This window comes from Gopherus flavomarginatus, chromosome 5, assembly GCF_025201925.1.
Source record: "Gopherus flavomarginatus isolate rGopFla2 chromosome 5, rGopFla2.mat.asm, whole genome shotgun sequence".
Lineage (NCBI taxonomy): Eukaryota > Metazoa > Chordata > Testudines > Testudinidae > Gopherus > Gopherus flavomarginatus.
The window spans coordinates 96,247,408-96,272,364 of NC_066621.1; the positions used below are offsets into that span (position 1 = coordinate 96,247,408).

Genomic DNA, 24,957 nt, shown 5'->3' on the forward strand with positions numbered 1-24,957 from the left:
CCTTTGTCTAGAAAATGGATTATCTTAGAGAGAGCAAACCATGTAAAACCATGTTCGCATGTTTTGTAACACCATAGTCACATGCTTTCATTGGACATTGTCCTCATCCAGCAGTCTACCCTCACAGTTCATTAGTCCAGCTTCCATATGTGAGTCTTGAGTTTTCCCTTCTGCCGTCTCTTGCCTTCCATTCATCTGCTTGAATACCCTTTGAAACTCAACCATGGTTTACACCTGCATCTCCAAACCCTGGATCTTCTCTTCCATCAACTGTATCAGGCGGCACTTCATACAAATGAAGTTTTTGGGCTCTTTGGGTACCCACTGCAGGATAATGTACATCCTGCAGCGTCCATATCCAGTCATCTTCACTGTTTCTTCCATTCCTTGGATCACTACCACTGCTGCCTTTGTGTCTGTCATAGCATTCCCGCCTAAACTCCTGTCAAGGAGGAAAAAGCCCTGCAAGCTCAAAATACCACACTCCCTCTCCCAGACTCCATTTTCTGCTCTATTTGCTATCTTCTGCTGCTGGCTGCCTTTATAGGCCTGCTAATCAGGGCTCTATTATGATCAAAGGCTCTGCTTCTCTCCCAGCACTCTGTCCCTACCAGCCTCTGAAAATTGAAAAACAGAAAGCAAACTAGCAAACAAACAGACTCTCAAGAATTTAATCTCTGCCCTTAAGAAAGAGGTCCTTGCCTCCCTCCTGTCTCTAACAGCTCTACACTCAAATTCCTCTGTCTTTTGGCTCTGTTTGCTGGCTCCTATGGTGTTGCTAACTGGCTCTTCTGTGCTAATCTTCATATTTTCTTTAACTCTTGTTTAATATTAAAAGTGAATGGAACAAAGAATCATCACCTGCCCTGGAACTGCAACATGGAGATGGTTGTGTGTGTGTGTTTTTAACAAAACCTTGGCCGGGGCATTGGAAGGACTTAACTCAGTTTGATTCCTTTTGCTGAGCAGCTCTGCTTTGTGATGGGAAATGGACAGAAAATATTCTTTGTTCTTCAAAAGAGTTGCAAGGAACTTGGCTTCTTTAAACAATAATCAAGCTCTAGTTTGCTATTTCCCTTTTAACCCTCAGGTGCCTGCTATCTTCTTTACCTCTTCTCTGAATCCTTCAAATAATTGTCCAATTCCCTGTTATAAATGAAGATCAGTAGTAATGGTGATGTCACTTGTTGGTTTAAAAGCTCTTGAGATGGTTGTTCAGAACATATATTTGAATTTTGAATCTAAGCTAAGAGGTATTTCAAACAACTTTCAAAATTGGTAAAACTGGCTAGGTATGCAAGAGGTTTAAGAGTAGAATAAATATAGCAGAGAGCGCATACTATCAGCCAACATGTATGCTGGGCTCTTGATCCATGCTGTTACTCGACTCTTCTCAAGCAGTAGATTGATTCAATATTGAACCTGTTTCTCCATCCTGTGGATGGATACTACACCTAATCAACAAAATGCACACTGTGTTTCAGTATGTATTCCAGGGGCGGCTCCAGGCACCAGCGCAGCAAGTGCGTGCTTGGGGCGGCAAGCTGCAGGGGGCGGCGTGCCAGTCGCCGTGAGGATAGGAGTCAGGCAGCCTTCGGCAACGTTTCTGCGGGAGGTCTGCCAGTCCCGCGGCTTCGGTGGCAATTTGGTGGAGGGTGCTGAAGGCATGGCCTGTTAGATCACCTGCAGGAAAGGCTGCTGAATCTGCGTCGACAGTGGACTGCCCGCAGGCATGCCGCCGAAGACTGCCTGACTGCCATGCTTGGGGTGGCAAAAAACATAAGAGCCGCCCTGATGTATTCTACACAATTTCTTGCTCTCAGCTACTTTCCCTTTTTTGTTCTGGTTTCCTATATATTTCAGGGGTGAGAATCCATTTCCTCTCATGAAATAGCTTAATGCTATGGGCTCAGCTATACCATCTTATATTTGAGTAGTCTTATGAGAAGTAGGGCACTTCACAATGCAAGTGCTTACTCCTGAGGGAATTCTGCACCAAAAAAATAAAAATTCTGCACACTATTTTAAAATTCTGCACATTTTATTTGTTAAATGTGGAGGCTCCAGTATGGCATTGGGGGCTACAGGTGGGAGATCCCTGTGCAGCTCCCTGCTGGGACACAGACTCAGTGATGAGGCTGCCCCTAACTGTGACACAGCACAAGGGCCAGGCCTACCCCTCTCTGCTAGGTTCACCAGCTTGGGGTAGACAGGCTCAGCAAGGCAGGAACCGAATGTGTGGGGGGTCCAAGTGTGGGTTAAGAGGGTTCTGTGTGGAGCAGTCTGGGTGGCTCAGTGGGGGTTATGGGTGTGGGGGGGATCTGGATGCACAGGGGCTTGGGGGGGGTTTTGGATGAAATGGTAATGGGACTGCAGGGGCATCCAGGTGAAGGTGGTTGGGGCTCAGTGTGGGGGAGTGTCTGGATGTTGTGGGGATAGAGCTTGGCAAGGGCATATGGATGTGGAGGGTTCAGTGGGGAATCCAGATGCAGTTGGTTGGGGGAGTGGAGGGGAAGAGCTGGGTACAGTGGCTCAGCGTGGTCTAGGTGCAGAGGAAGTAGAGCTCATTTGGGGAGGTGAGGGTTGATGGGAGGGTCCGGGTATGAGGGGGGTCTGCATATACAGGGGTTGGGTGGATGAGAGAGCAGCTCCCTGTTCATGGATCCCTCCTGTAGCTGAGGAGCTATGAGTATAGGAAGGAGGTGTGGAGGAGGAAAGCGGAGTTTGCAGAGCTTCCTGCAGCTGGGGCAAATTCTGGGAATGGGAATGGGCCTGACCTGGAGGGGAACAGGAAGTCTCATCTTGCCCAGCCCACCCAGGACTAGCAGCTGAGCCCAGCGCAGGGTAGGAGCCACCAACCAGGTCTTTCCCAGTCCCGCCTCCCTCCCCATAGTGATTTACTTCTCTGCTGGCTGCTCTGGGCCCCCAAAACATACTGCTGGGGAGGGTCACATGACTGCTTTTGTGGCTTCCCTTTGCTGTCTGGTCAGAAAGTCATTTTTCTGTGGTGAAGCAAAGAAATCTGCAGGGGACATAAATTGTGCACGTACACAGCGGTGCACAATTCCCCTAGGAGTAAAGTGGGGCACTATAAACTATGACTTCACAAAAGAAGAAGCTAAAATCCTGTAAAATTGTTAATTAACTTTAATTACATTTTCTGACTGCACAAAAGCAGTAGTGATTAAAAACCAACTATGTATTCACTCTTTAAAAATACAGGTTAGATTTAAAGCACAAGGCACAGATGGTTTAATTTGAAGACTTAAAAGGCAACGGGGTGCGAGAGAAGATGCAAGATACATTTTCTTCCAATGCTGTTTGAGAGCAAAGTGGTCCAGGGGCTAGAACAAGGCGTAGAAATCAAGACTGCTATGGGTTTTTTAAAAGCCTTGCCACTGATTTCCTCTGTGATGTTGGGCAACTTTTTAAGCTCTATTGTTTTTAACCTGTTTGTAAAATGGAGATAATATCTAAGTACAGTACATGTATTAAATAGGTCAGTAAAGAATATCTGAATAGCCTTTGTTCACAAGTATATTATCTTACTCTTTTTCAAAAAAGGGTTTTTCTGACCTAACACAAATGCCCTTATTTTATCAGAAATTTGACAGATTAACATTTAAGTGAATGGGGAGGAACAATAGATCAGTTAGAACAGCAGTTTCCAAATTGTAGGGCATGCCCCCTTTTGGTGGGGGGGGGGGTAGGATAGCGTATAGCAGGGTCAGATCCCATTGGGGGTGGGGAGAGAGCACCCCTGGCAGCAGCAGTGGTGCCATTCTGCCCCCAGATTAGTTCTGACAACAGGCCAGCTCAGCCTCTAGTCCCAGCTCCTCCCTTATCCCCAGTTCAGGGCCCAGCTCCACCTTCAGCCCAAGCTGAGTCAACTTTGCAGTAATGAGGTAGGTGGTATGACAGGAAAAGTTTGGGTACCACCGAGGGTGACAAAAGTAGCACATAAAATGAGTGACCATGAGGAAGAAGGTATGAGTCAGGATCTGATGAAGGTGGGAGAAGCTTGGTAGAATTAGATGGAGAGACTAGGGTCATATGGTGAAGTGAAGAACCAGCCCAGTCTTGAGGGAAAGAGAATGAATAAGGCTCGCATAAAATTGTTGAAGAGGGTGATAGTGACTGAGTTTGGCTTCCACCATATGAAGTAAAGGGTACAATTGTATCATAAATACTGTAGATACATAAAGTGATGATACGTGCTTACTGATAGTACAGAAGTCAAAGGGAGTAATATGTTTTTCAGTACAGTAACATCACTACTATTCTCACTTTAACTGCCAGAGGCAGTAAAAAGTAGAGTGACAAATGGTTGCAAACGCATGACATGATTGTATTATCAGATTGTAAGCTTCATTTTATTAAGCCTGATACTCTTAAGCTTTATTCATTTTCTACTGTAAACTGTGAGGGAAAGGAGAAAAGATCCTCCGCTGGATGGCCAACTGATCTCAGCAAGTTGATAAGTGGTGCTTTTGAAGCATAGACACAGCCTCCCCCTTGGTGTTTTAGCTCTAGGGAAGCAGATGATGCTGAGACCATGAATGCGCACATCTAGGAGTGCTGGAAAGGAATTGCCCTTTTTTAAATTTTAGTTTGATCTTAGTGTGAGATGGTCATGCTTACACAGGTGACTCTAATAGCTCCTGTTACAGGGTGGTATGCACTCTTTCGCCACCACCCGGTAGGCTCTTGGTACCTTAAAAGTTGGGGAAAGGGTCAGAAGTAAACATCAGCTTGAACTCCCTGTGCCAGCGCTTGTGTTTTAACTGGATGCCTTCCTGTGTGCCCCAGTATTTGCTGCTTCATGGCCAACGGCTGCAAGGATTTTGGCTGGATGATTCTGCCAAGCTCAGCAGCAGTGAAGGAGCGAGCAGTGTACCTATTTAAGGAGGCAGCAGCCCTCGGTGTTTCTACCCCCTCGCCCCATACCTATTAAGAGGGACGGGACGGGACGGGACGTTCACGGCTCTCAGGGGCTGGGTTCCTGGCCGCTTGGCTCGCGCTGCAGCGAGCAGGTGAACGGCGGGTTTGCTTTGTGGTCATGCCGCTGAGAAGTGACAGTCACAGCGCACAGATTAGCTCTGAGCTGCGGGGCGGGGGAGAGGGGCTGAGCCGGGCAGCGGGCGGCCCCCACGTGCATGGGCAGTGCCTGGGCGGGGGGAGAGCGAGGGGCAGGCCGGGGTGATTCTTCTCCTGCTGGGGGGAGGGAAGGGCCCTGGAGCGGAGTCCAGGGGAGGCGCCTCTAAGGGGCACAGGCTTTGCGGGTGAGGGGAGCAGCCGTGAACGGGCGGCACCCACGGCACGAGGCCGCAGGCTCGGGAAGGGGGTGGTGCCTGTGGCGGGAAAGCAGCCTGGGGCGGAGCTTGCCCTGCGGAGGAGGTAGAACTTGTGGGCGGGGCTCCAGTAGGGAAGCAGAACGGGCTGGGCGCGGGGCCTGCTGGGAAGGGTTGGGACCAGCTGGGCCTGTACTTGGGGCAGCGGGGGCTCTGTACGGGGGGCGACGCAGCATCTTCCCGTGGGCGCGGCTGAGGTGGCGCTATCAGCCCGCAGCGAGCGCGGAGAGCTGCCGCCATGCACGACGCCTTCGAGCCGGTGCCGATCCTGGAGAAGCTGCCGCTGCAGATAGACTGTCTGGCGGCCTGGGGTGAGCGGAGGGGCGGCCCCCGGGCTCTTAGGGGGTCCCTCTCTCAGGGACCCCGCGGCGGGGTGGGTGGGGGCTGCGGACCCCGCTCGAAGGAGTCCCGGGGACCCTGCGGCGGGCGGACGGGGTGGTCACCCCGCCTGCCCCCGGGACCAGCTCCGAGCCCCGACCCGCTTGTGACCTCGCGTCCTGACCGCCGTCGCTGAGCCTGCTGCCTCGGAGACCCGCGTCTCCAAACCCCCTGTGACACCGCGCCGCCGTCAGCCCCTCGGCGCGCTGCGGTTGTTCCCGTCCGGGGGGTTCCCCAGGAGAAGGGCTCGAAGCTCTTTCTAAAAACACACGCTCTGGAGTTTGTGGTGAATTTGGGGATCTCTATAAATCACTTGTGTGACCCACTTTGAGCGTGGCCCAGGTACAGTGACCAGATGTCCCGAATTTTGGGTCTTTTTCTTATATAGGCTCCTATTGCCCCCCACCGACCACCGTCCCGATTTGCTGTCTGGTCACCCTAGGCTCGGGGCTACCGCCCCCGGGGATTGAGCCCCCGTTACAGGGAACAGAGAGAGTGGGGACTGAAGTTGGGCTCAAGTGGGATTTGTAGTTTCCACCCATCAAAACTATTTTTTTAAGGGTAGTAGAAGTAACACACTTTGGTCTTAAACTGCAGCAAGGGAGATTTAGGTTGGACATTAGGAAAAAGTTCCTAACTGTCAGGGTGGTTAAACACTGGAATAGATTGCCTAGGGAAGTTGTGGAATCTCCATCTCTGGAGATATTTAAGAGTAGGTTAGATAAATGTCTATTAGGGATGGTCTAGACAGTATTTGGTCCTGCCATGAGGGCAGGGGACTGGACTCGATGACCTCTCAAGGTCCCTTCCAGTCCTAGAGTCTATGAGTCTGCCTATGAGTCTGTTTTTCAAATATTTGGGTGAACTGACTGATCTGGTTGTGCTCAGTTTGTATCAGTGTCTCTGACTCTTGAACAGGTTTGTTTCTTGTGGGATGGAATTTTTTGTTCTTGTCTTGTGCGTCCTCCTCCATGTTTTCTTTCTCCATTGTTTAATTGTGAGCGTGAATGGTAGAAAATGTATTGTTGTATAACACAAGAAGTGTCGCTTTGCCTTGCCCTACCTGGTGTGTTTTATTTGTGAATAAACCCATACTTTGTGTCTTAAATACAGAACAATCTGACCTGGTGGGTTAGAACTGTTACCTAAGGCTATGTGTATAGTTTGGGACTACGGACATAGCTACAGCACCATAGCTATGCTGACGAAAAGTCAGTGTAGATACAATCTTTGCTGGCAGAAAGGGATTTTCCATTGGTGTAGGTAACCCCCCCCCCAAGTGAGGTTAGCTAGGTTGATGGAAATTTTTTTCCATTGAACTAGCAGCATCTACCCTGGGACTTAGCTATGTTGCTCAGAGCTATGCCAACCTATGTCGACTCAAATTTTAAGTGTAGATCAGACCTAAGTGACAATTCATGTAACTATTATTACTGTAGATGGTGCAGTGAATACTTACAGTAGTATAAAATGGTCCAGTATTTATAAATATGATTTAGCTAGTTTCTTCGTGTAGATGGCTTGTTACTATAGCAAAAGCTGTGATATTAACGAAGTTTAGCAAGCAGACAGTTCATAGCAAATTTGTGTTAGTGATATCTAGGTGAATAGGTTTTATTTATCATGCACCTTTGACTGCCTCATCTATGCTCTAACCATATTTTTCTGGGACTCTTTCTAATACTAAACCGTTGGAGCAATTTCAAATACATGTTATATTATGGAACAAAAACTTTCATGTAAAAGATTAACTTTGTCAGAAACTTGGCTTGTTTTTGATTTAAGCCTTAAAAATAAAACACTGAGACTTAAATTCTGTAGCTAAATTGAATATATTCCTTACAGTGGCATTGAAATTGAGCAACTTCATTGCAAAACAAATTTATTTGTTTCATTGAAGTCAAATCCTGTGGATTTTTTGAGCAGCACAGTCTCGTGGAATAGAGATGTACTTCCACTTTTGACTTAATTCTTGATTATATAGGAGAAGAGGAGGCTCAGGGGAAGCAAGATCTTGTTAAATCACAAGTAGCTTTGAGAAATATGGTGTGAAAAAGAGAGAGGTAAATTTCATATGTTTAGTAAAGTTTTCCCTGTTATGAAGCTAAAGATTAATTGAAATTTAATTTACAAGATTTTTGTGAATGAGTTGCACAGCAATGCATATTATAAGGCTTTGAATCTAGATAATATACCAAAGTGTGTGTATGTGTGTGGAATAACAGTGGATTTTTCAAGTGTTCTGCTTTGTAAATCCAAGATGACTTTTAAGTGTCACAGCAACTCAAATACTGTTTCTTGGTAACTAATATAATCACTTCAGTGGCCCACTGAATAATTCACGTGGGCCACTGTGACTTATAAATGTTTAACTACTGTGTTCAGAGTCAGAACTCACAAATGGTAGTATATAAATTTGTCTTGCTCCATCCAGTTTTTCACTGTGTAGACCAGTAAGTTGGGAGGAACACCAGGCATCTATATGCAGCAGCCAATGCTTGAAAAGTAGTTTATCTTCTGTTTATGTATATTTATGAAGAATGTGGAGCTCTCTCCCTTTTACTGTACTTCATTATGAGTAGTGCCCTACCAAATTCACAGTCCATTTTGGTCAATTTCATAATCATAGGATTTAAAAATCTGAAATTTCATGATTTCTGCTATTTAAATCTGAAATCTCATGGTGTTGTAATTGTAGGGGTTGTGACCCGAAAAGGAGTCGTGAGGGGATTGCAAGGTTATTGTAGTGAGGGTTGTGGTACTGCTACCCTTACTTCTGCACTGCTGCTGGCGGCAGTGCTGCCTTCAGGGTTGGGTAGCTGAAGAGCGGCAGCTGCTACCTAGGATCCCAGCTTGGAAGGCAGAGCCTCCTCAAGCAGCAGCACAGAAGTAAGGACGGCATGTTATGGTATTGCCACCCTTACTTCTGTGCTGTTGCCTGCAGAGCTGGGCCCTCAGTCAACAGCTGCCACTCTCCGGCTGCCCAGCTCTGAAGGCAGTGCAGAAGTAAGGGTGACAATACCGTGACTTCTCTAAAATAACCTTGTGGAAACCCCGCCCCTCTCCACCTGCAACTGCCTTTTGAGTCAGGACCTCCAATTTGAGAAACATTGGCCTCCCCTGTGAAATCTGTATAGTATGGGGTAAAAGCACACAAAAGACCAGTTTTCACGGTTCATGACATGTTTTTCAAGGCTGTGAATTTGATAGGGCCCTAATTATGAGCAAGTAGGCTCCTGTTTCAGGGCTGCGTTTCATACTTCCTGATCCCTGGAAATGTTTGTTTCCCAGAACAAAGGTTACTCCATGTTTAAGCACTTCCTCTAGGACAGGAGTGGGCAAACTACAGTCCAGGGGTCGCATCCAGCCCTTCAGATGTTTTAATCAGGCCCTTGAACTCCTTCCAGCGAGTGGGGGTTGGGGGCTTGCTCTGCACGACTTCCAGAATCAGCGGCATGTTCACCCTCCGCCTCCTACATGTACGGGCAGCCAGGGGGCTCCTCATACTGCCCCCTCTGCAAGCGCTGCCCCTGCAGCTCCCAATGGCTAGCAAACAGGGCCAATGGGAGCTGCAGGGATGGCATCTGCATATGGGGCAGCGTGCAGAGCTGTCTGGCTGTGCCTCCATGTATGAGCTAGAGGAGGGACAAGCCGATACTTCAGGTAAGCGCCACCTGGAGCCTGCACCCCTTCACCCCCCACCCACCCTCCAAACTCATCGATCCCACCCTCCTGCACCCCAGAGCCCACACCCCCTCCTGCACCCCACCCCCAATTTCATGAGCATTCATGGCCCACCATACAATTTCCATGCCCAGAGGTGGCCCTTGGGCCAAAAAGTTTGCCTGCCCCTGCTCTAGGGAAACAATGGAAGAGCCATGCACGTTCTCCAGCTGAAATATGCCTTTGTATGTTTTGGACCATTCAACAATGGGCTTCAGTTTAAGAAGATGAGAATTTTCCGATTTAATTTTAGCTGAGAGTCGTATTCTTTTTGGTACTGATAAAAATTATCTTATCTTATAGAGGAATGGCTGCTCGTTGGCACCAAACAAGGGCATCTTCTCCTTTACAGGATCAGGAAGGATATAGGTGAGCTTGTACAAACAAAGCCAAGCTTTTGTGCAATATTATGCCAATGTATCATTCTCAACTCTTCAGTGACTCTAATAATACTGGTACCCTGGTACATTTAGTATACTAAACAGCAGACTTTGTCACCTATAGCTTAAAAAATGTTTATACAGGGCCACTGCACTATGTACAGATCTTCCTTTCCTTTCCTTTTCCTTCTCTGTTTACTGTCTTATAGAGTTTACCATCTGCTTTAAAAATTACCCTTTCACGATTCAACCAAAGCTAATACTAATCTCTGAACTATAATGGTTTCCACATTTGTATTTACAGTAAATTAGTGTAATGTGCATGAATACAATACCCACCATGCATAAACTCTAACAGAATCTAGTGAATAGATCAGATTGGCAATGCAGTAAAAGGGCAACTTAATTAAAAGGCGAGGTCCACCATCTTGATCAATATACATAATAAAATTAAACGTGGTTCAGAATCTTAACATTCTAATCTAGACCAAAAAGTACTCCCCTCTCTGTCTCTTGAGGAAGCAGTCACAAGTGGCCTTAGTCCATTCTGGTGATGTCACAAAGAGCGGCTATTGTATTTAGAATCAGATATAAAATTACTTATGTTAAACAGATTTATATATCAGCTATTTGCCAGTTATAATATGCAGAATGCTATACTATTAAGTGTACCTAATTTAATAGCTCATTGGATTAAAAAGGAAAAAGCTGTGGCACATCTGCCCCAAATTACACCTGCTCTCAGAAGGATACTATTTCTGTTGTAGCCACTTGGATTACTAAACGCTAATTCCAGCTCATTTTTCCTAGCCTCCATAGGCAGTCTGTTTCAATAGATCATGCTGACTTGGGTTGCTAGTGTCTTTTGTCTCACTTGGTAAATTTCTCCCCCTTTTTGCATCAATACCAGGAGAGGTTACGTCATCAGAAAGTGGCTGTAAGTTTGTATCCATAAAACTCCTTTTAAACCCTTGTAGTGAAGTGTTTTATTCTTTGTCCATCTTGCAGTGATGTGCTTCCTGGAGATCTGAGTTGCTGGTATTTGATTGGCTGGGAAAAAAGGTGCTTTAGGGCTGTCTTCGTAACTTGGGGTTTTAAAATATTTATATTAGGATCTGAGATTACAAGGCAAGGATTTAGCTAATGATGGGACCTTCAGATTTACTGGCTTCTTGAAGTTAAACCACGTTTTTGAAATCCCCAGCTAGATATGTATGACAACCTCAGGTCCCCCAAACTGTTTTAAGAAAAAGGAAGCACACGCCTTTTACAAGACATGCAATCTTCTGGCATTAGCTGCTTAATTCGGTATCTTCTATAATTTTGTGGGACTTAGAGTAAAGGTTTATGCAGTAATAAATCTAAAGGCAGCTGTGATTTTTATGTCACTCATTAATCTCTGCTTGGTAGGTTGCAACAGATTTGAAGTGACGCTAGAGAAATCCAACAAGAACTTCTCAAAAAAGATTCAGCAGGTAGGAAATGGCAGTTGTTGACATTGGGGAAAATTGCCAGTGTTCCCACTAAGAGGGTGCAATGTGAAGTACTTTAACCTGGTATCTCCAGAAGGCTTTTTTTTAAACAGTAAACTTTGTTGGGAGTAGCACAGACTAGCCTAACTGTGCATTTGTTCACAGTCTCTTCCTACAGTAGGAAGGAACTTGGTTTGGTGGTTACAGCAGATGACTTAGAGTTAGGACTCCTGGGTTCTTTTCCTGACTCACTGAATGACTGTGACCTCCAGCAAATCATATATATTTGTACGATGGAGATAGTACATCGCTGTCTGACCTGGTGAGAGAATTAATGAAGTAAAGCACTTGATCTCCTTAGATGAAATATGCTATTAAAGTGCAAATATTGTTTTGGCTATTAGAGGCTGGAATCTAGAATAGCTGTGTACTGACTTGCTGTCAGTTTCATTACCATTTTAATTTTGATGTGAGCACACTGAATGTATCACTGCAATAGAGCACCTTGCCTTTTCACTGGAGAAGAACAATAGTTTTTAAGGAATAATTGACATCCTTTTATTGGTAAGGCACCAGAACATGATTAAATCTTGTTAAAGGGATCTATGTTTTTTTCTCACTAGGAAAGGATATAAACAATGTAAGCTAGCTTTATCAGACATTTCATGAGTATAGATGTGGGATTGTACAGTAGCTGAAGGAATGCCGCACAGAAGGTAACAGTAGCCCCATCTTCATTGCCTTATGTGGGTAAATAAAACTATTTGCATAGACTAATTAAATCTCTGTCCAAGTTGAGGGGTGGGGGGTAGGGAAGAGTGTTTGTCTTGTAGAGATGTTACTTTAATGCAATTCTCTTTTCAGATTCATGTTGTTTCCCAGTTTAAAATTCTGGTCAGTTTGTTAGGTAAGTGAAGAATATGTTTTAGTATTCAATTAATTCTTTTTTTTGGTGTAATTACTTGGCTGAGCATGAACCCCGCTCCTCCCCTCCCCCCCAGTACAGACTATCTGTTTGTTGTACCAAGGAAAGTGAATAATTCACACTCACCTACTCTGAGGCTTATTCTTAAAACAGTTTGCCACCTTCTTGATTTGGGTGATCCTTCACACCTGCATAAGGGTCTAGTTGTTGAAAAGTCATTGGGTCTAGAATTCAGGCCTCTAATTTGCAGGGAAGTGTTATGCATTATAGGTTAAGAAGCAGCTGGGCATCCCTTAAGCCAGTAAAGACATCTGGGGAACAGACCACTAATATTCAAATAACTTATGCAAGAATTTTGAATATTTTGAGTACTGTATGTTGGGTGAACTTATTCTTGAATTATGATCTTCCTTGTCTCTTTTTACTTATGATACAACTCCCTCCTTTTTGACCTCCAAGTCCCAGCTCTCCCGACTCCAGCATGTGTAGAATGCTGCTGCCTGCGTTCTCGTGCGTACAAAAACTTGACCACACTAGCTCCAACTTTCAACTGTATTCACCTCCCACAAATTTCAGGAGCCAGTTCAAAATGGTCCTTTTTTTAATATAAGAGCTTCCATCATGAACTTGCTGGGGCCTGCTTTCTCTTCTGTCCTACTTCCACTTTGTTTGCTTGTTAGCACCCATTCTTGGTTCTTTCATGCAGTCTTGCCACGGTTGGTGTGAGAGTCTTCTGCAACCCAGAAACCTTTTTGTCTCTGCCTCACTGATTGTTTTCAAATTGTCTGGGTGGGGAAAAAACCCGTCCCCTTCCTGTCCTGAAACTCTTAATTTCTCTCACTAGTTTGGATCTGCTTTGTAAACATACTTAAATTTTTATAAAGTGTTTTGTGATAGTTTGTGTAAATTAAAAATGAGTTGCATGTTTTAAATTATTGAACAAATAATTAGGAATTTTGTCTATAACAGAAAATAACATTTATGTCCATGACCTGTTGACATTTCAACAAATCACCACAGTCTCGAAGGCAAAAGGTGCATCTCTGTTCACCTGTGACTTACAGGTAAGTGGAGGCAGGTTAATGTTGCAAGCGTTCTGACAAAGTCTCATAACAAGGAGTAACTTTCAAATTTCTCAGAGGGTTTGGTATGTTAAATTTAAAATGAAAATAACTTTATATTATATGAGAAATTAGGAGATGTTGGGGTTCAACACTTCTGAAAATCAGGGTGCTTATTTACATATTTAACGATGGACTTAAGAACTTCACTCCAGGACCAAGTTTTAAAAATGTTGGTCTTGGTCCCTCCCTCCACTTTGTAAGAGTACACTTGGTTGTAATTTCGGCCTTTCACCCATTGATTCAAGACTCAACTGAATTTTCATCCTAAGTGATGAGATTTTTAAAGGGCTCTTCAAGTGCTTTTTTCATTTGGAAGCCGTCCCCATCTTGGGACTTAAAATGGGGCTTGCAAAGATAATGGAATCACCATTTGAGTGATTCTTTGAATTTCCATTTCACTGTCTTTCTCTGAAGATTGTTTCTGGTAACAATTACGTTAACCTAAAGTGTCGTGGAGACGCTAATAGCTGATTCAATCTATATAATGTTCCATAAGGATAAGGTGATCCTTCATCCAGGTCCTATGGTCTTATAAAAATGGTCTCTTATTTACACATAAATCAGTTAATCAATTTACCTGTACTTTGGTCCCCAAGCCTTGCTCATAGCTAGAGGAGACTTAAGTTGATGGTATACCTCTAGTGCTTTGATTTACTCTTCAGAGACCAAGCTCCCTGTGTAAAGGCAAGCCGAAACTTTTGCCCAGTGATAAACATTTTCTCATAATTATTTAGTCTTGGGCTTCTAGTGTTAACATATAGCTAATGCTAAATCTTATGAAACATGCAAATCCAAGCGTTACAAAGTGTCTTCTTATAATTGGATGTACTTTTTATATGTGGGTATCTGACATAGCATGTACTTGCAGTGGTGCTTCTTGTCAATAAACTGTTCTAATTAATTAGTATACAAAACATAGGCCCTTAGATCATATTTGTTCATTAATATGATCATGTCTCCCTTTCTTTAACTCCCTTGTTCCCCACTCCTTCACCATGTAAGTGTCAAGTTTTTTGTCTTTACATTCAAGGTCCTGACTAATGCCAATTTCTAATGCTTATCTGTCCTTGTCTTTTTCATATTGCTGCAGTCCTTTCCACTTCACCAGTAATATTATTATTTTCCACCTGCTGTCTTTTTCTCTCACTCTGCTTAACTCCATGTGGAACCCCTCTTGGAGCTGATATGTAAGGCACTGCCCTCTTCATATTCATATTCCTACCATGATGCTGTCAAGCAATTAATTAACTAATGTTGAGGTGGAAGGGCAACTGGGGACAGCAAAACACCATTGACCACTTAGAGTAGGAGGAAAAAGTACAAACAACTTCTCTCGTTGACTGAAGGGTCTTGGGGAAAGACAGTGCCTTTCTTTGTTTGTATAGCACCGAGCACCTTGTGGGAGTTACAGGAAAAATAGTGGGAGTAGATGGCTGAACAGTGGGGAGTTGTAATAACCTTAGTCCCAGATTTGGACCTTAGCGTCCAAAATATGGGGGTTAGTATGAAAACCTCCAAGCTTAGTTACCAGCTTGGACCTGGTACCTGCTGCCACCACCCAAAAAATTAGAGTGTTTTGGGGCACTCTGGTCCCTCTGAAAAACCTTCCCTGGGGACCCCAAGACCCAAATCCCTTGAGTCTCACAACAAAGGGAAATAATCCTTTTTCCCTTCCCCCCTCCAGGTGCTCCTGGAGAGATACACAGACACAAGCTCTGTGAATCCAAACAGAGTGAATCTCCCTCTCTGTTCCCAATCCTGGAAACAAAAGTACTTTCCTCTTCACCCAGAGGGAATGCAAAATCAGGCTAGCCACTTCAACACACACAGATCTCCCCTGATTTCTTCCTCCCACCAATTCCCTGGTGAGTACAGACTCAATTTCCCTGAAGTAAAGAAAAACTCCAACAGGTCTTAAAAGAAAGCTTTATATAAAAAGAAAGAAAAATAAGTACAAATGTTCTCTCTGTATTAGATGATACAACACAGGGCCAATTGCTTAAAAGAATATTGAATAAACAGCCTTATTCAAAAAGAATACAAATCAAAGCACTCCAGCACTTATATTCATGCAAATACCAAAGAAAAGAAACCATAGAACTTACTATCTGATCTCTTTGTCCTTACACTTAGAAACAGAAGACTAGAAAGTAGAGCTACTTCTCCAAAGCTCAGAGAAAGCAGGCAGCCAGAAAACAAAGACCTTAGACACTCAATTCCCTCCACCCAAAGTTGAAAAAATCCGGTTTCCTGATTGGTCCTCTGGTCAGGTGCTTCAGGTGAAAGAGACATTAACCCTTAGCTATCTGTTTATGACACGCCCCCCAAATTGCAGACAGTGGGGAAGCTCACTGGCGGCGATTTCCTTCTAGAACTTGAAAATAAACAGATTAATACAACACATACACCTTTACATATACTCCTAAGTATATAACTAACAGACTTCTACATTTTAAGAACACTTTTTAACTACTGAATTCTGGGAAACTCTCACGGGAGAGTGCATCAGCAACTTTATTAGAAGCTCCTGTGATGTGTTGAATTTCAAAATCAAAATCTTGGAGAGCTAAACTCCAACGAAGAAGTTTCTTGTTGTTCCCCTTGGCAGTATGAAGCCACTTTAGTGCAGCATGGTCAGTTTGTAGTTGGAACCGCCGTCCCCAAACATATGGGCGTAGCTTTTCCAGGGCGTACACAATGGCATAGCATTCCTTTTCACTGACTGACCAGTGACTTTCCCTCTCAGACAGTTTCTTGCTGAGAAACACGACAGGATGGAAGTTGTGATCTGTTGCTTCCTGCATGAGCACTGCTCCTATACCACGCTCAGATGCATCTGTGGTTACTAGGAATGGCTTGTCAAAATCCGGGGCCCTGAGCACAGGGTCCGACATGAGCGTTGCCTTAAGTTGGGTAAAGGCCTTTTGACACTCATCAGTCCACTTAACTGCATTTGGCTGGGTCTTTTTGGTCAGGTCGGTCAGTGGGGCAGCGATTTGGCTGTAGTGTGGTACAAATCGCCTGTAGTATCCGGCCAAGCCTAAGAAGGATTGGACCTGCTTCTTGGACCGTGGGACAGGCCACTTTTGGATAGCATCTACCTTGGCCTGTAGGGGGTTTATGGTTCCTCGACCCACCTGGTGCCCCAGGTAAGTCACTCTGTTTTGGCCTATTTGACACTTTTTGGCCTTAACAGTTAGTCCGGCCTGCCTGATGCGCTCAAAGACCTTTTCCAGGTGTAGTAGGTGTTCGGGCCAGGAGTCTGAAAAAATGGCCACATCATCGAGGTAGGCAACTGCAAATTCTCCCAGTCCAGCTAGTAGACCATCTACCAGCCTCTGGAAGGTTGCGGGTGCATTTCGAAGGCCGAAAGGAAGGACATTGAATTCATACACCCCCGCATGGGTGACGAATGCTGACCTCTCCTTGGCAGGTTCATCTAGCGGTACTTGCCAGTACCCCTTGGTTAAGTCTATTGTAGAGATGAACTGGGCACGTCCCAACTTCTCCAATAGCTCATCGGTACGTGGCATTGGATAGTTGTCCGGACGAGTTACAGCATTTAGCTTACGGTAGTCCACGCAAAAGCGTATTTCCCCATCTGGTTTGGGTACCAGAACCACTGGAGATGCCCATGCACTGGAAGATGGGCGGATTATACCCATCTGTAGCATGTTCTGGATCTCCCGTTCTATAGCGGCTTGGGCATGAGGAGACACTCGGGAGGGTGGGGTTCTGATTGGGTGAGCATTACCTGTATCAATGGAGTGGTATGCCCGTTCAGTCCGTCCTGGGGTGACTGAGAACAATGGGGCGAAGCTAGTGCACAGCTCCTTGATTTGTTGCCGCTGCAGACGTTCCAGGGTGGTTGAGAGGTTCACCTCTTCCACGCCACTGTCTTTTTTTCCGTCGTAGTAGACACCGTCAGGCCACTTAGCATCCTCTCCCTGGACTGTAAACTGACAAACCTGTAAGTCTCTGGAATAGAAAGGCTTGAGAGAATTAACATGGTACACTTTAGGCTTTAGTGAGGAATTGGGAAATGCTATGAGGTAGTTTACAGCTCCCAGGCGCTCTTGGACCGTGAATGGCCCTTCCCATGATGCTTCCATCTTATGGGCCTGTTGCGCCTTCAAGACCATAACCTGGTCTCCTACCTTGAAGGACCGATCTCTGGCATGTCTGTCATACCAGGCCTTTTGCTCTTCCTGAGCATCCTTTAGATTCTCTCTAGCAAGGGCTAAAGAGTGTCGGAGGGTGCTTTGTAGGTTGCTTACAAAGTCCAGAATGTTAGTTCCTGGAGAAGGCGTAAACCCCTCCCATTGCTGCTTTACCAACTGTAATGGCCCCTTAACCTCGTGACCATACACAAGTTCAAATGGTGAAAACCCTAAACTGGGATGTGGTACAGCCCTGTAGGCAAACAGCAACTGCTGCAACACTAGGTCCCAATTATTGGAGAATTCGTTGATGAATTTTCGTATCATGGCCCCCAAAGTTCCATTGAACCTTTCCACCAGGCCATTGGTTTGATGGTGGTACGGGGTGGCAACCAAGTGATTCACCCCATGAGTTTCCCACAGTTTTTCCATGGTCCCTGCCAGGAAATTAGACCCTGAATCTGTAAGGATGTCGCAGGGCCAACCTACCCTGGCAAAGATGTCTGTTAGGGCCAGGCACACAGTGTTAGCCCTGGTGTTGCCTAGAGCGACTGCTTCTGGCCATTGGGTAGCAAAGTCCACTAAAGTCAGTACGTACTGCTTTCCTCTGGGCGTCTTTTTTGGGAAAGGGCCCAGAATATCCACAGCTACTCGCTGAAATGGGACCTCAATTATGGGGAGTGGCTGGAGAGGGGCCTTGACCTGGTCTTGAGGCTTACCCACTCTTTGGCATACCTCACAAGACCGGACATACTTGGCAACGTCCTTGCCCATCCCCTCCCAGTGGAAGGACTTCCCCAACCGGTCCTTGGTTCTGTTCACCCCAGCATGGCCACTGGGATGATCATGGGCTAAGCTTAAGAGCTTCTCCCGGTACTTAGTTGGAACCACCAACTGTTTTTGCGGCTGCCATTCTTCCCGGTGTCCACCAGAAAGAATTTCCTTGTATAAAAGTCCTTGGTCTATAACAAACCGGGATCGATTAGAAGAGCTGAGAGGCGGTGGGGTGCTCCGTGCCGCCGCCCAAGCTTTCTGAAGGCTGTCATCCGCTTCCTGCTCAGTCTGGAACTGTTCCCTTGAGGCTGGGGTCACCAGTTCTTCCTCAGACTGTGGACTTGGGCTTGGTCCCTCTGGAAGCGATGTAGGTGATGGGGTTGTGTCCGTTGCTGGTGAACCGCTCTCCGCTGGTGCACCTGAGGGTATTTCAGGCTCTGGCTGAGCCTTTTGGGTATGGCTGTCTGTTGCTTCTGCCAGTTTTGGCTCGCTGGCGCCCTCTGGCGTTGAGTTTGAAGATGTAGTTGCACTTGCTGGTGCTGGTTGCTGTTCCAGTTCCGGGCCTGGGACTGGAGATGCTGTGGCTGTTTCAGTGGTAGGCATGGAATCCGGGTCCACTACCTCTGTCTGGGTCTCTGGTAACACAGACGGGGCCTCTGTGGACGGTTCAGGAACAGGAATGGGTCTGGAAGCTTGCCTGGTTTGGCTACGTGTAACCATTCCCACTCTCTTGGCCCGCCTCACCTGGTTGGCCAAGTCTTCCCCCAGTAGCATGGGGATAGGATAATTGTCATAGACTGCAAAAGTCCACATTCCTGACCAGCCTTTGTACTGGACAGGCAGTTGAGCTGTAGGCAAGTCTACAGCTTGTGACATGAAAGGGTAAATTGTAACTTTGGCCTTTGGGTTGATGAATTTGGGGTCAACGAAGGATTGGTGGATAGCTGACACTTGTGCCCCCGTGTCTCTCCACGCAGTAACCTTCTTTCCGCCCACTCTCAAATTTTCCCTTCGCTCCAAGGGTATTTGAGAGGCATCCGGGCCTGGGGATCTTTGGTGTGATGGTGGTGTAATGAATTGCACTCGCATGGTGTTCTTGGGACAGTTGGCCTTGATATGTCCCAGTTCATTACACTTAAAGCATCTTCCATCTGATGGGTTACTGGGCCGAGGTGAGTTACTGGAGACTGGTGAGGTTGAAGGGTAGGGTATCTGTGGCTTTACTTGGGTGGTATGTGGGGTCTTTGGCTGTCCTCGGTTGTAGGGTTTATGGTCTGTGTGCCCCCTGGGGTAATCGTTCCCCTTGACAGTAGCTTTCTTGCTTTCTGCCAGTTCCATCCATTTGGCTCCAATCTCCCCCGCCTCAGCGATATTCTTGGGGTTTCCATCTTGTATGTACCGTGTGATGTCTTCAGGAACACCATCCAAGAACTGCTCCATTTGTATGAGGAGGTTCAGTTCTTCCAAGGTTTGAATGTTGTTTCCTGTTAGCCAGGCCTCATAGTTTTTTGCAATGTAGTAGGCGTGTTTGGGAAATGACTCCTCTGGTTTCCACTTTTGGTTTCTGAAACGCCGACGGGCATGATCTGGGGTTATCCCCATCCTGTATCTGGCCTTGGTTAGAAAAAGTTTATAGTCATTCATTTGGTGCTTAGGCATTTCAGCTGCCACCTCTGCTAAAGGTCCACTGAGCTGTGACCTCAATTCTACCATGTACTGGTCTTCGGGAATGCTGTACCCAAGACAGGCTCTTTCAAAATTTTCCAAGAAGGCCTCGGTGTCATCACCTGCCTTGTAGGTGGGAAATTTCCTGGGCTGTGGAGCAATATGTGGCGCCGGGTTGTTAGGGTTGGCTGGAGTCTGTTGCTTAGCCTTTTCTAATTCCATGGCCTGTTGGTGGGCTTCCCTCTGGAGTTCTATCTGTCTTCTGTGGGCTGCCTCTTCTTCTGCTTGCTTCCTTCTGTGGGCCACCTCTTCTTCTTCTTGCTTCCTTCTGTGTGCTGCCTCTTTGGCTGCCTCTTTGATCTGTTCTTCTCTTTCTTTCATCTCCATCTGTCGCCTGTGTTCAGCTTCTTTGATTTGTTCTTCGGCCGCAATTTTTGCCTTAGAAGTCATGATTCCTGTTTTCTTGTGTTGGGGTGCCCTCCGGTGTTTATCTTCTGAACTGCAGGTTCTCTGTTGCCTCCTGAAGTCTGCCTAGCAACAGTGCTTTTTTCCTTTTCTCTCTCTAGCTAATCTTCAATGTCAAGTAAACCTGAAAAACCACTTTATTTGCATTCATATAGTGCTGGTATGACTCTCAATGGGAGTGCTATTGTGTGACAAAAGACTGTTAATAGTCCTTAACGACTTCTGCTTAACATGCAAGCCACAAACTGCCAGAGAGAGCAGAAAAAAAAAAAATTTCTCTCTGGTTCCCTTTTAAAACCAACTGCTTCTCTCTGCTAAAAAGCCCTTAGCAGAGAAAAGAAAAATACAATATTTCTACTGGCTTCTGGATTCTGTCTATCTCCCACCGCTGCTACTCATGTAATAACCTTAGTCCCAGATTTGGACCTTAGCGTCCAAAATATGGGGGTTAGTATGAAAACCTCCAAGCTTAGTTACCAGCTTGGACCTGGTACCTGCTGCCACCACCCAAAAAATTAGTGTGTTTTGGGGCACTCTGGTCCCTCTGAAAAACCTTCCCTGGGGACCCCAAGACCCAAATCCCTTGAGTCTCACAACAAAGGGAAATAATCCTTTTTCCCTTCCCCCCTCCAGGTGCTCCTGGAGAGATACACAGACACAAGCTCTGTGAATCCAAACAGAGTGAATCTCCCTCTCTGTTCCCAATCCTGGAAACAAAAGTACTTTCCTCTTCACCCAGAGGGAATGCAAAATCAGGCTAGCCACTTCAACACACACAGATCTCCCCTGATTTCTTCCTCCCACCAATTCCCTGGTGAGTACAGACTCAATTTCCCTGAAGTAAAGAAAAACTCCAACAGGTCTTAAAAGAAAGCTTTATATAAAAAGAAAGAAAAATAAGTACAAATGTTCTCTCTGTATTAGATGATACAACACAGGGCCAATTGCTTAAAAGAATATTGAATAAACAGCCTTATTCAAAAAGAATACAAATCAAAGCACTCCAGCACTTATATTCATGCAAATACCAAAGAAAAGAAACCATAGAACTTACTATCTGATCTCTTTGTCCTTACACTTAGAAACAGAAGACTAGAAAGTAGAGCTACTTCTCCAAAGCTCAGAGAAAGCAGGCAGCCAGAAAACAAAGACCTTAGACACTCAATTCCCTCCACCCAAAGTTGAAAAAATCCGGTTTCCTGATTGGTCCTCTGGTCAGGTGCTTCAGGTGAAAGAGACATTAACCCTTAGCTATCTGTTTATGACAGGAGTAGATGGCTGAATAGTGGGCAATGGGAATTGGTGGCTTTCACCTCTCCAGATCTAGCTCAAGGTAGTAGTGACTGAACCATTACCATCTTGAAGGCTGGCTGGTTGACTGCATTAAAGGGTTTGGTGCATCTTGTCCATGGAGAAATGGGACAGGTGTCCTCATTGCATAAACCACCATCACAATGTTCAGTCTCTGTAGAAAGATAGTCTATGCCTGTTCATTCAGTCTTTGGCCTATCTTTTTTTGTATAAAGGCGGTCTCACCAAAATAAGGTTGAGGTACAGTAACAAGTGTGGGTAAGCTTATATTGCTGCTACCCAGCTACCCAGTTCAGTCTCCAGAGCTGTTATCCTGGTAGCTTTCATTAACAGTAGAGTTCTTGATAAAAGATCTATTGTGGCCTAGATTTATCTTGCATTAATTTATTTCAGAATACATCTCAAAGAATCTTTCTTCTGGCCACATGCACATCTGAACTCAAGTTCAGCACCTTAATTGACACCCACTTTGGGTTTGGCCCAGTGAGAAAATAGTCCATTGTGACCCGATGGGAGCATGAAAGTTTACTCAGCTGCAACTTAGCTCTTCCATTGGCCAGCTGTGCTGTAGGTTTAGAATTATTTATTGCCCTATATTATCTTCCTTATTTACCTTCTAATCCTAATGCATGTGAGGCTGTCTGTTTTCACAGCACTCTGATACGGGGGAGGAGGTGCTGAGGATGTGCGTGGCAGTGCGGAAGAAGCTACAGCTGTATTTCTGGAAGGACAGGGAGTTCTATGAGCTACAGGTGAGAGAGTGGTGTGGGAATCGCTAGACTGTATGGGAGCCCTTGCCAGAGTATTAAATTGTTTTTCATACCCCAGTTTAATCAGCAGTATAATTGAGAATCAGTACTAGGTTCTGCTTCCATGGTGCACTTGATAGTGGTGGTGCTGCATGGTTTAACGAAGCAGCAATTGAAAGCAAAGTGTTGATACCATTGAAATAATGGATTGGGAGCTAGATATGGATAAAAATCACCAGGAACCAAATGACTGACTCCTTTCTTGAAGATGATGGGTAGTGATAGAAAGATACAATTTGTATGCAATCCTAATTGTCCTCTGCATTCTAGCTCTGGTCCACTTTGAGACCCAATTAAATAACTGTTCAAAAAGACAGTTTCTGGTAACAATATCTAGTTGCAGAATGCCCTGCTTCTGTGCAGAAAACTGGAGTTGAGACATTCTAGCTGAATGCTATCGTTCCCTGGGCAGGAAGGGCTGGGAGTGATTCTAAAGTAGACTTCACTTCTTAAACAGATATAGCCTGCCCTTTCCTGCAGCAAACATGTTAATGAGAATTATTTTGCAGTAATATCTAATGTTCGAGGACCCTACTAGCTACAGAACTGCAATCTTAAAAGGAACCTTTCCTACTGTGTAGGAGTGAAGAAAGGATTATATGCTCAGTGTTACTGTACTGTCTCCCCTGCAATTAAATATGAAACAAACTTTCCAGGCCACAGGTTAACAGGAGCCCCGGGAAGGCATAGTTAGCTCCTAAGGCAGCCAATGTGACTTATTTTCCTTTCATCCTTCAGGGAGACTTCAGTGTGCCGGATGTGCCCAAGTCTATGGCATGGTGTGAAAATTCTATCTGTGTAGGTTTTAAGAGAGACTATTATCTGATAAGGGTAAGAACAGGACTTTGAACTGAGTTTGTAAGGGGATGTTAATCATTTTAGGGAGAGTACATAGACTGCTCCCAGGGAGGGAGGATTCAGAGTGTGAGATACACTATTTATCATAAAAATGTGCCTTTTTTGACATGCTGTCTTTCAGCTTACACCTCCTTCCACAAAAGCATGCATGGTCCTTTAAATTGCCCGTCTTTCTGAAAGAAAAACATTATCTTGCTGTTGCAAGTAATACCTAAGATTAGTTTAACTGAATTAAATTAAGAAAACATTTTTTCATCTGGGCAGCACTTTAACTCAGTTCCATAGTTTCCCTTTTGTTTGGTGTGTTTACACCTCAACATAATAGGGTAAAATATTTTAAAGATAACCTATTCAGTAGGGTTTTTTTTTTTAAAGTGAGGTTATTCAAAGGGCAGAGTAACTTCGCCAAAATTATTTTAGTCCTTTAGCTGAAATTAAACTGCTTCAATTTGACAACATCCCTTTAAATACCAAATTATCCACTGTTAATTATTTCATATTCCACAGCAGGGCTGAAGTGAAATAGAGCTTTCTATTTGTTGGTTAATTTGACAGAAACATTAACAATAAAGTCATAACTATTACCATTACTTTAATTTTCCATCTTTATAATTTTATGCTGATACTTTAGGAAAATGGAGTCCATACCTATGGTACTGTCACTTAAATAAGGCCCATACATGAATGAGAAGGGAGTCCAAGGAAAATCCATGGACTACTGCACACTTTTACTGACATCAGTATTATCATGCTATACAGACTGTACGCCTTGATGACTAAATAACAAGATCATCCAGTTACAGTACCCAATTAGCAATGGGAACAGGCTTCCCCAAGTTAAGAGAAAAACACACATTTATTTTTAAATTGCAATGCTAACAAGTAATATTTTGATACATACAAAAGATGACCTACAAATAGCCTTCAAAACTACCTTCTTGTGTTAGTGGATATTTTGAGACTCATGTATCACTCTTTCCAAAAAATATACTCTAAAGTCTGTCTTTTCATCAAGTAGTCTTCTACAGTTTAGAGATGACAACTCCACAGTGAAAACTGAATGACCTTTTCCCTCCCCCTGTTCCTCTCACAGGTGGATGGAAAAGGGTCCATCAAAGAACTGTTCCCCACAGGGAAGCAACTTGAACCATTGGTGGCTCCCTTAGCAGATGGAAAAGTTGCAGTTGGTCAAGATGATCTAACGGTAGTACTTAACGAAGAAGGGATTTGTACTCAGAAAGGTGCCTTGAATTGGACAGACATTCCCATAGCTATGGGTGAGAACTAGAAGTTGGTTTTCCTTGCTGTAACCCACCCAGGATTTGTCAGCTTTCTGTTCCTTATGAATGGAGCAGATTTAAGTTTACTAGCTTAATGTATGAGGCTTTGATTGTGTCGTGCTGGTTTTAGTTATCTGAGTGCTAGCTAGCGTGACCCATTGATTAGAGCAGAGAGGCATGGGTTATATTTCTGTCTCCACTTCCTTGCTCTCAACTTCTGTGCCTTCAGTTTCTTTTTCAGTACAGTGGGATAACCCCATCTTTGTAAAGTGCTTTGAGATC

The 24,957-nt window shown here is 44.9% G+C and overlaps 1 protein-coding gene across 4 annotated transcripts in view; it reads left to right on the top strand.

The window, feature by feature from the left end:
- Positions 1-5,454: 5,454 nt before the first annotated feature.
- VPS39 (VPS39 subunit of HOPS complex) overlaps positions 5,455-24,957 on the top strand; it is a 49,480-nt gene continuing 29,977 nt past the window's right edge. Inside the window, exons 1-9 of one of the 4 annotated variants that reach the window (XM_050954942.1) lie at positions 5,455-5,662; positions 9,756-9,821; positions 10,743-10,769; positions 11,243-11,307; positions 12,169-12,211; positions 13,199-13,293; positions 22,382-22,480; positions 23,276-23,368; positions 24,489-24,672. In XM_050954942.1, the coding sequence (XP_050810899.1) occupies positions 5,590-5,662; positions 9,756-9,821; positions 10,743-10,769; positions 11,243-11,307; positions 12,169-12,211; positions 13,199-13,293; positions 22,382-22,480; positions 23,276-23,368; positions 24,489-24,672 (745 nt within the window). In that variant the 5' untranslated portion in view covers positions 5,455-5,589. Of the gene's footprint in view, positions 5,663-7,713; positions 7,793-9,755; positions 9,822-10,742; positions 10,770-11,242; positions 11,308-12,168; positions 12,212-13,198; positions 13,294-22,381; positions 22,481-23,275; positions 23,369-24,488; positions 24,673-24,957 lie in introns of all 4 variants that reach the window. The other 3 variants (XM_050954940.1, XM_050954941.1, XM_050954943.1) reach the window with 3 other exon arrangements.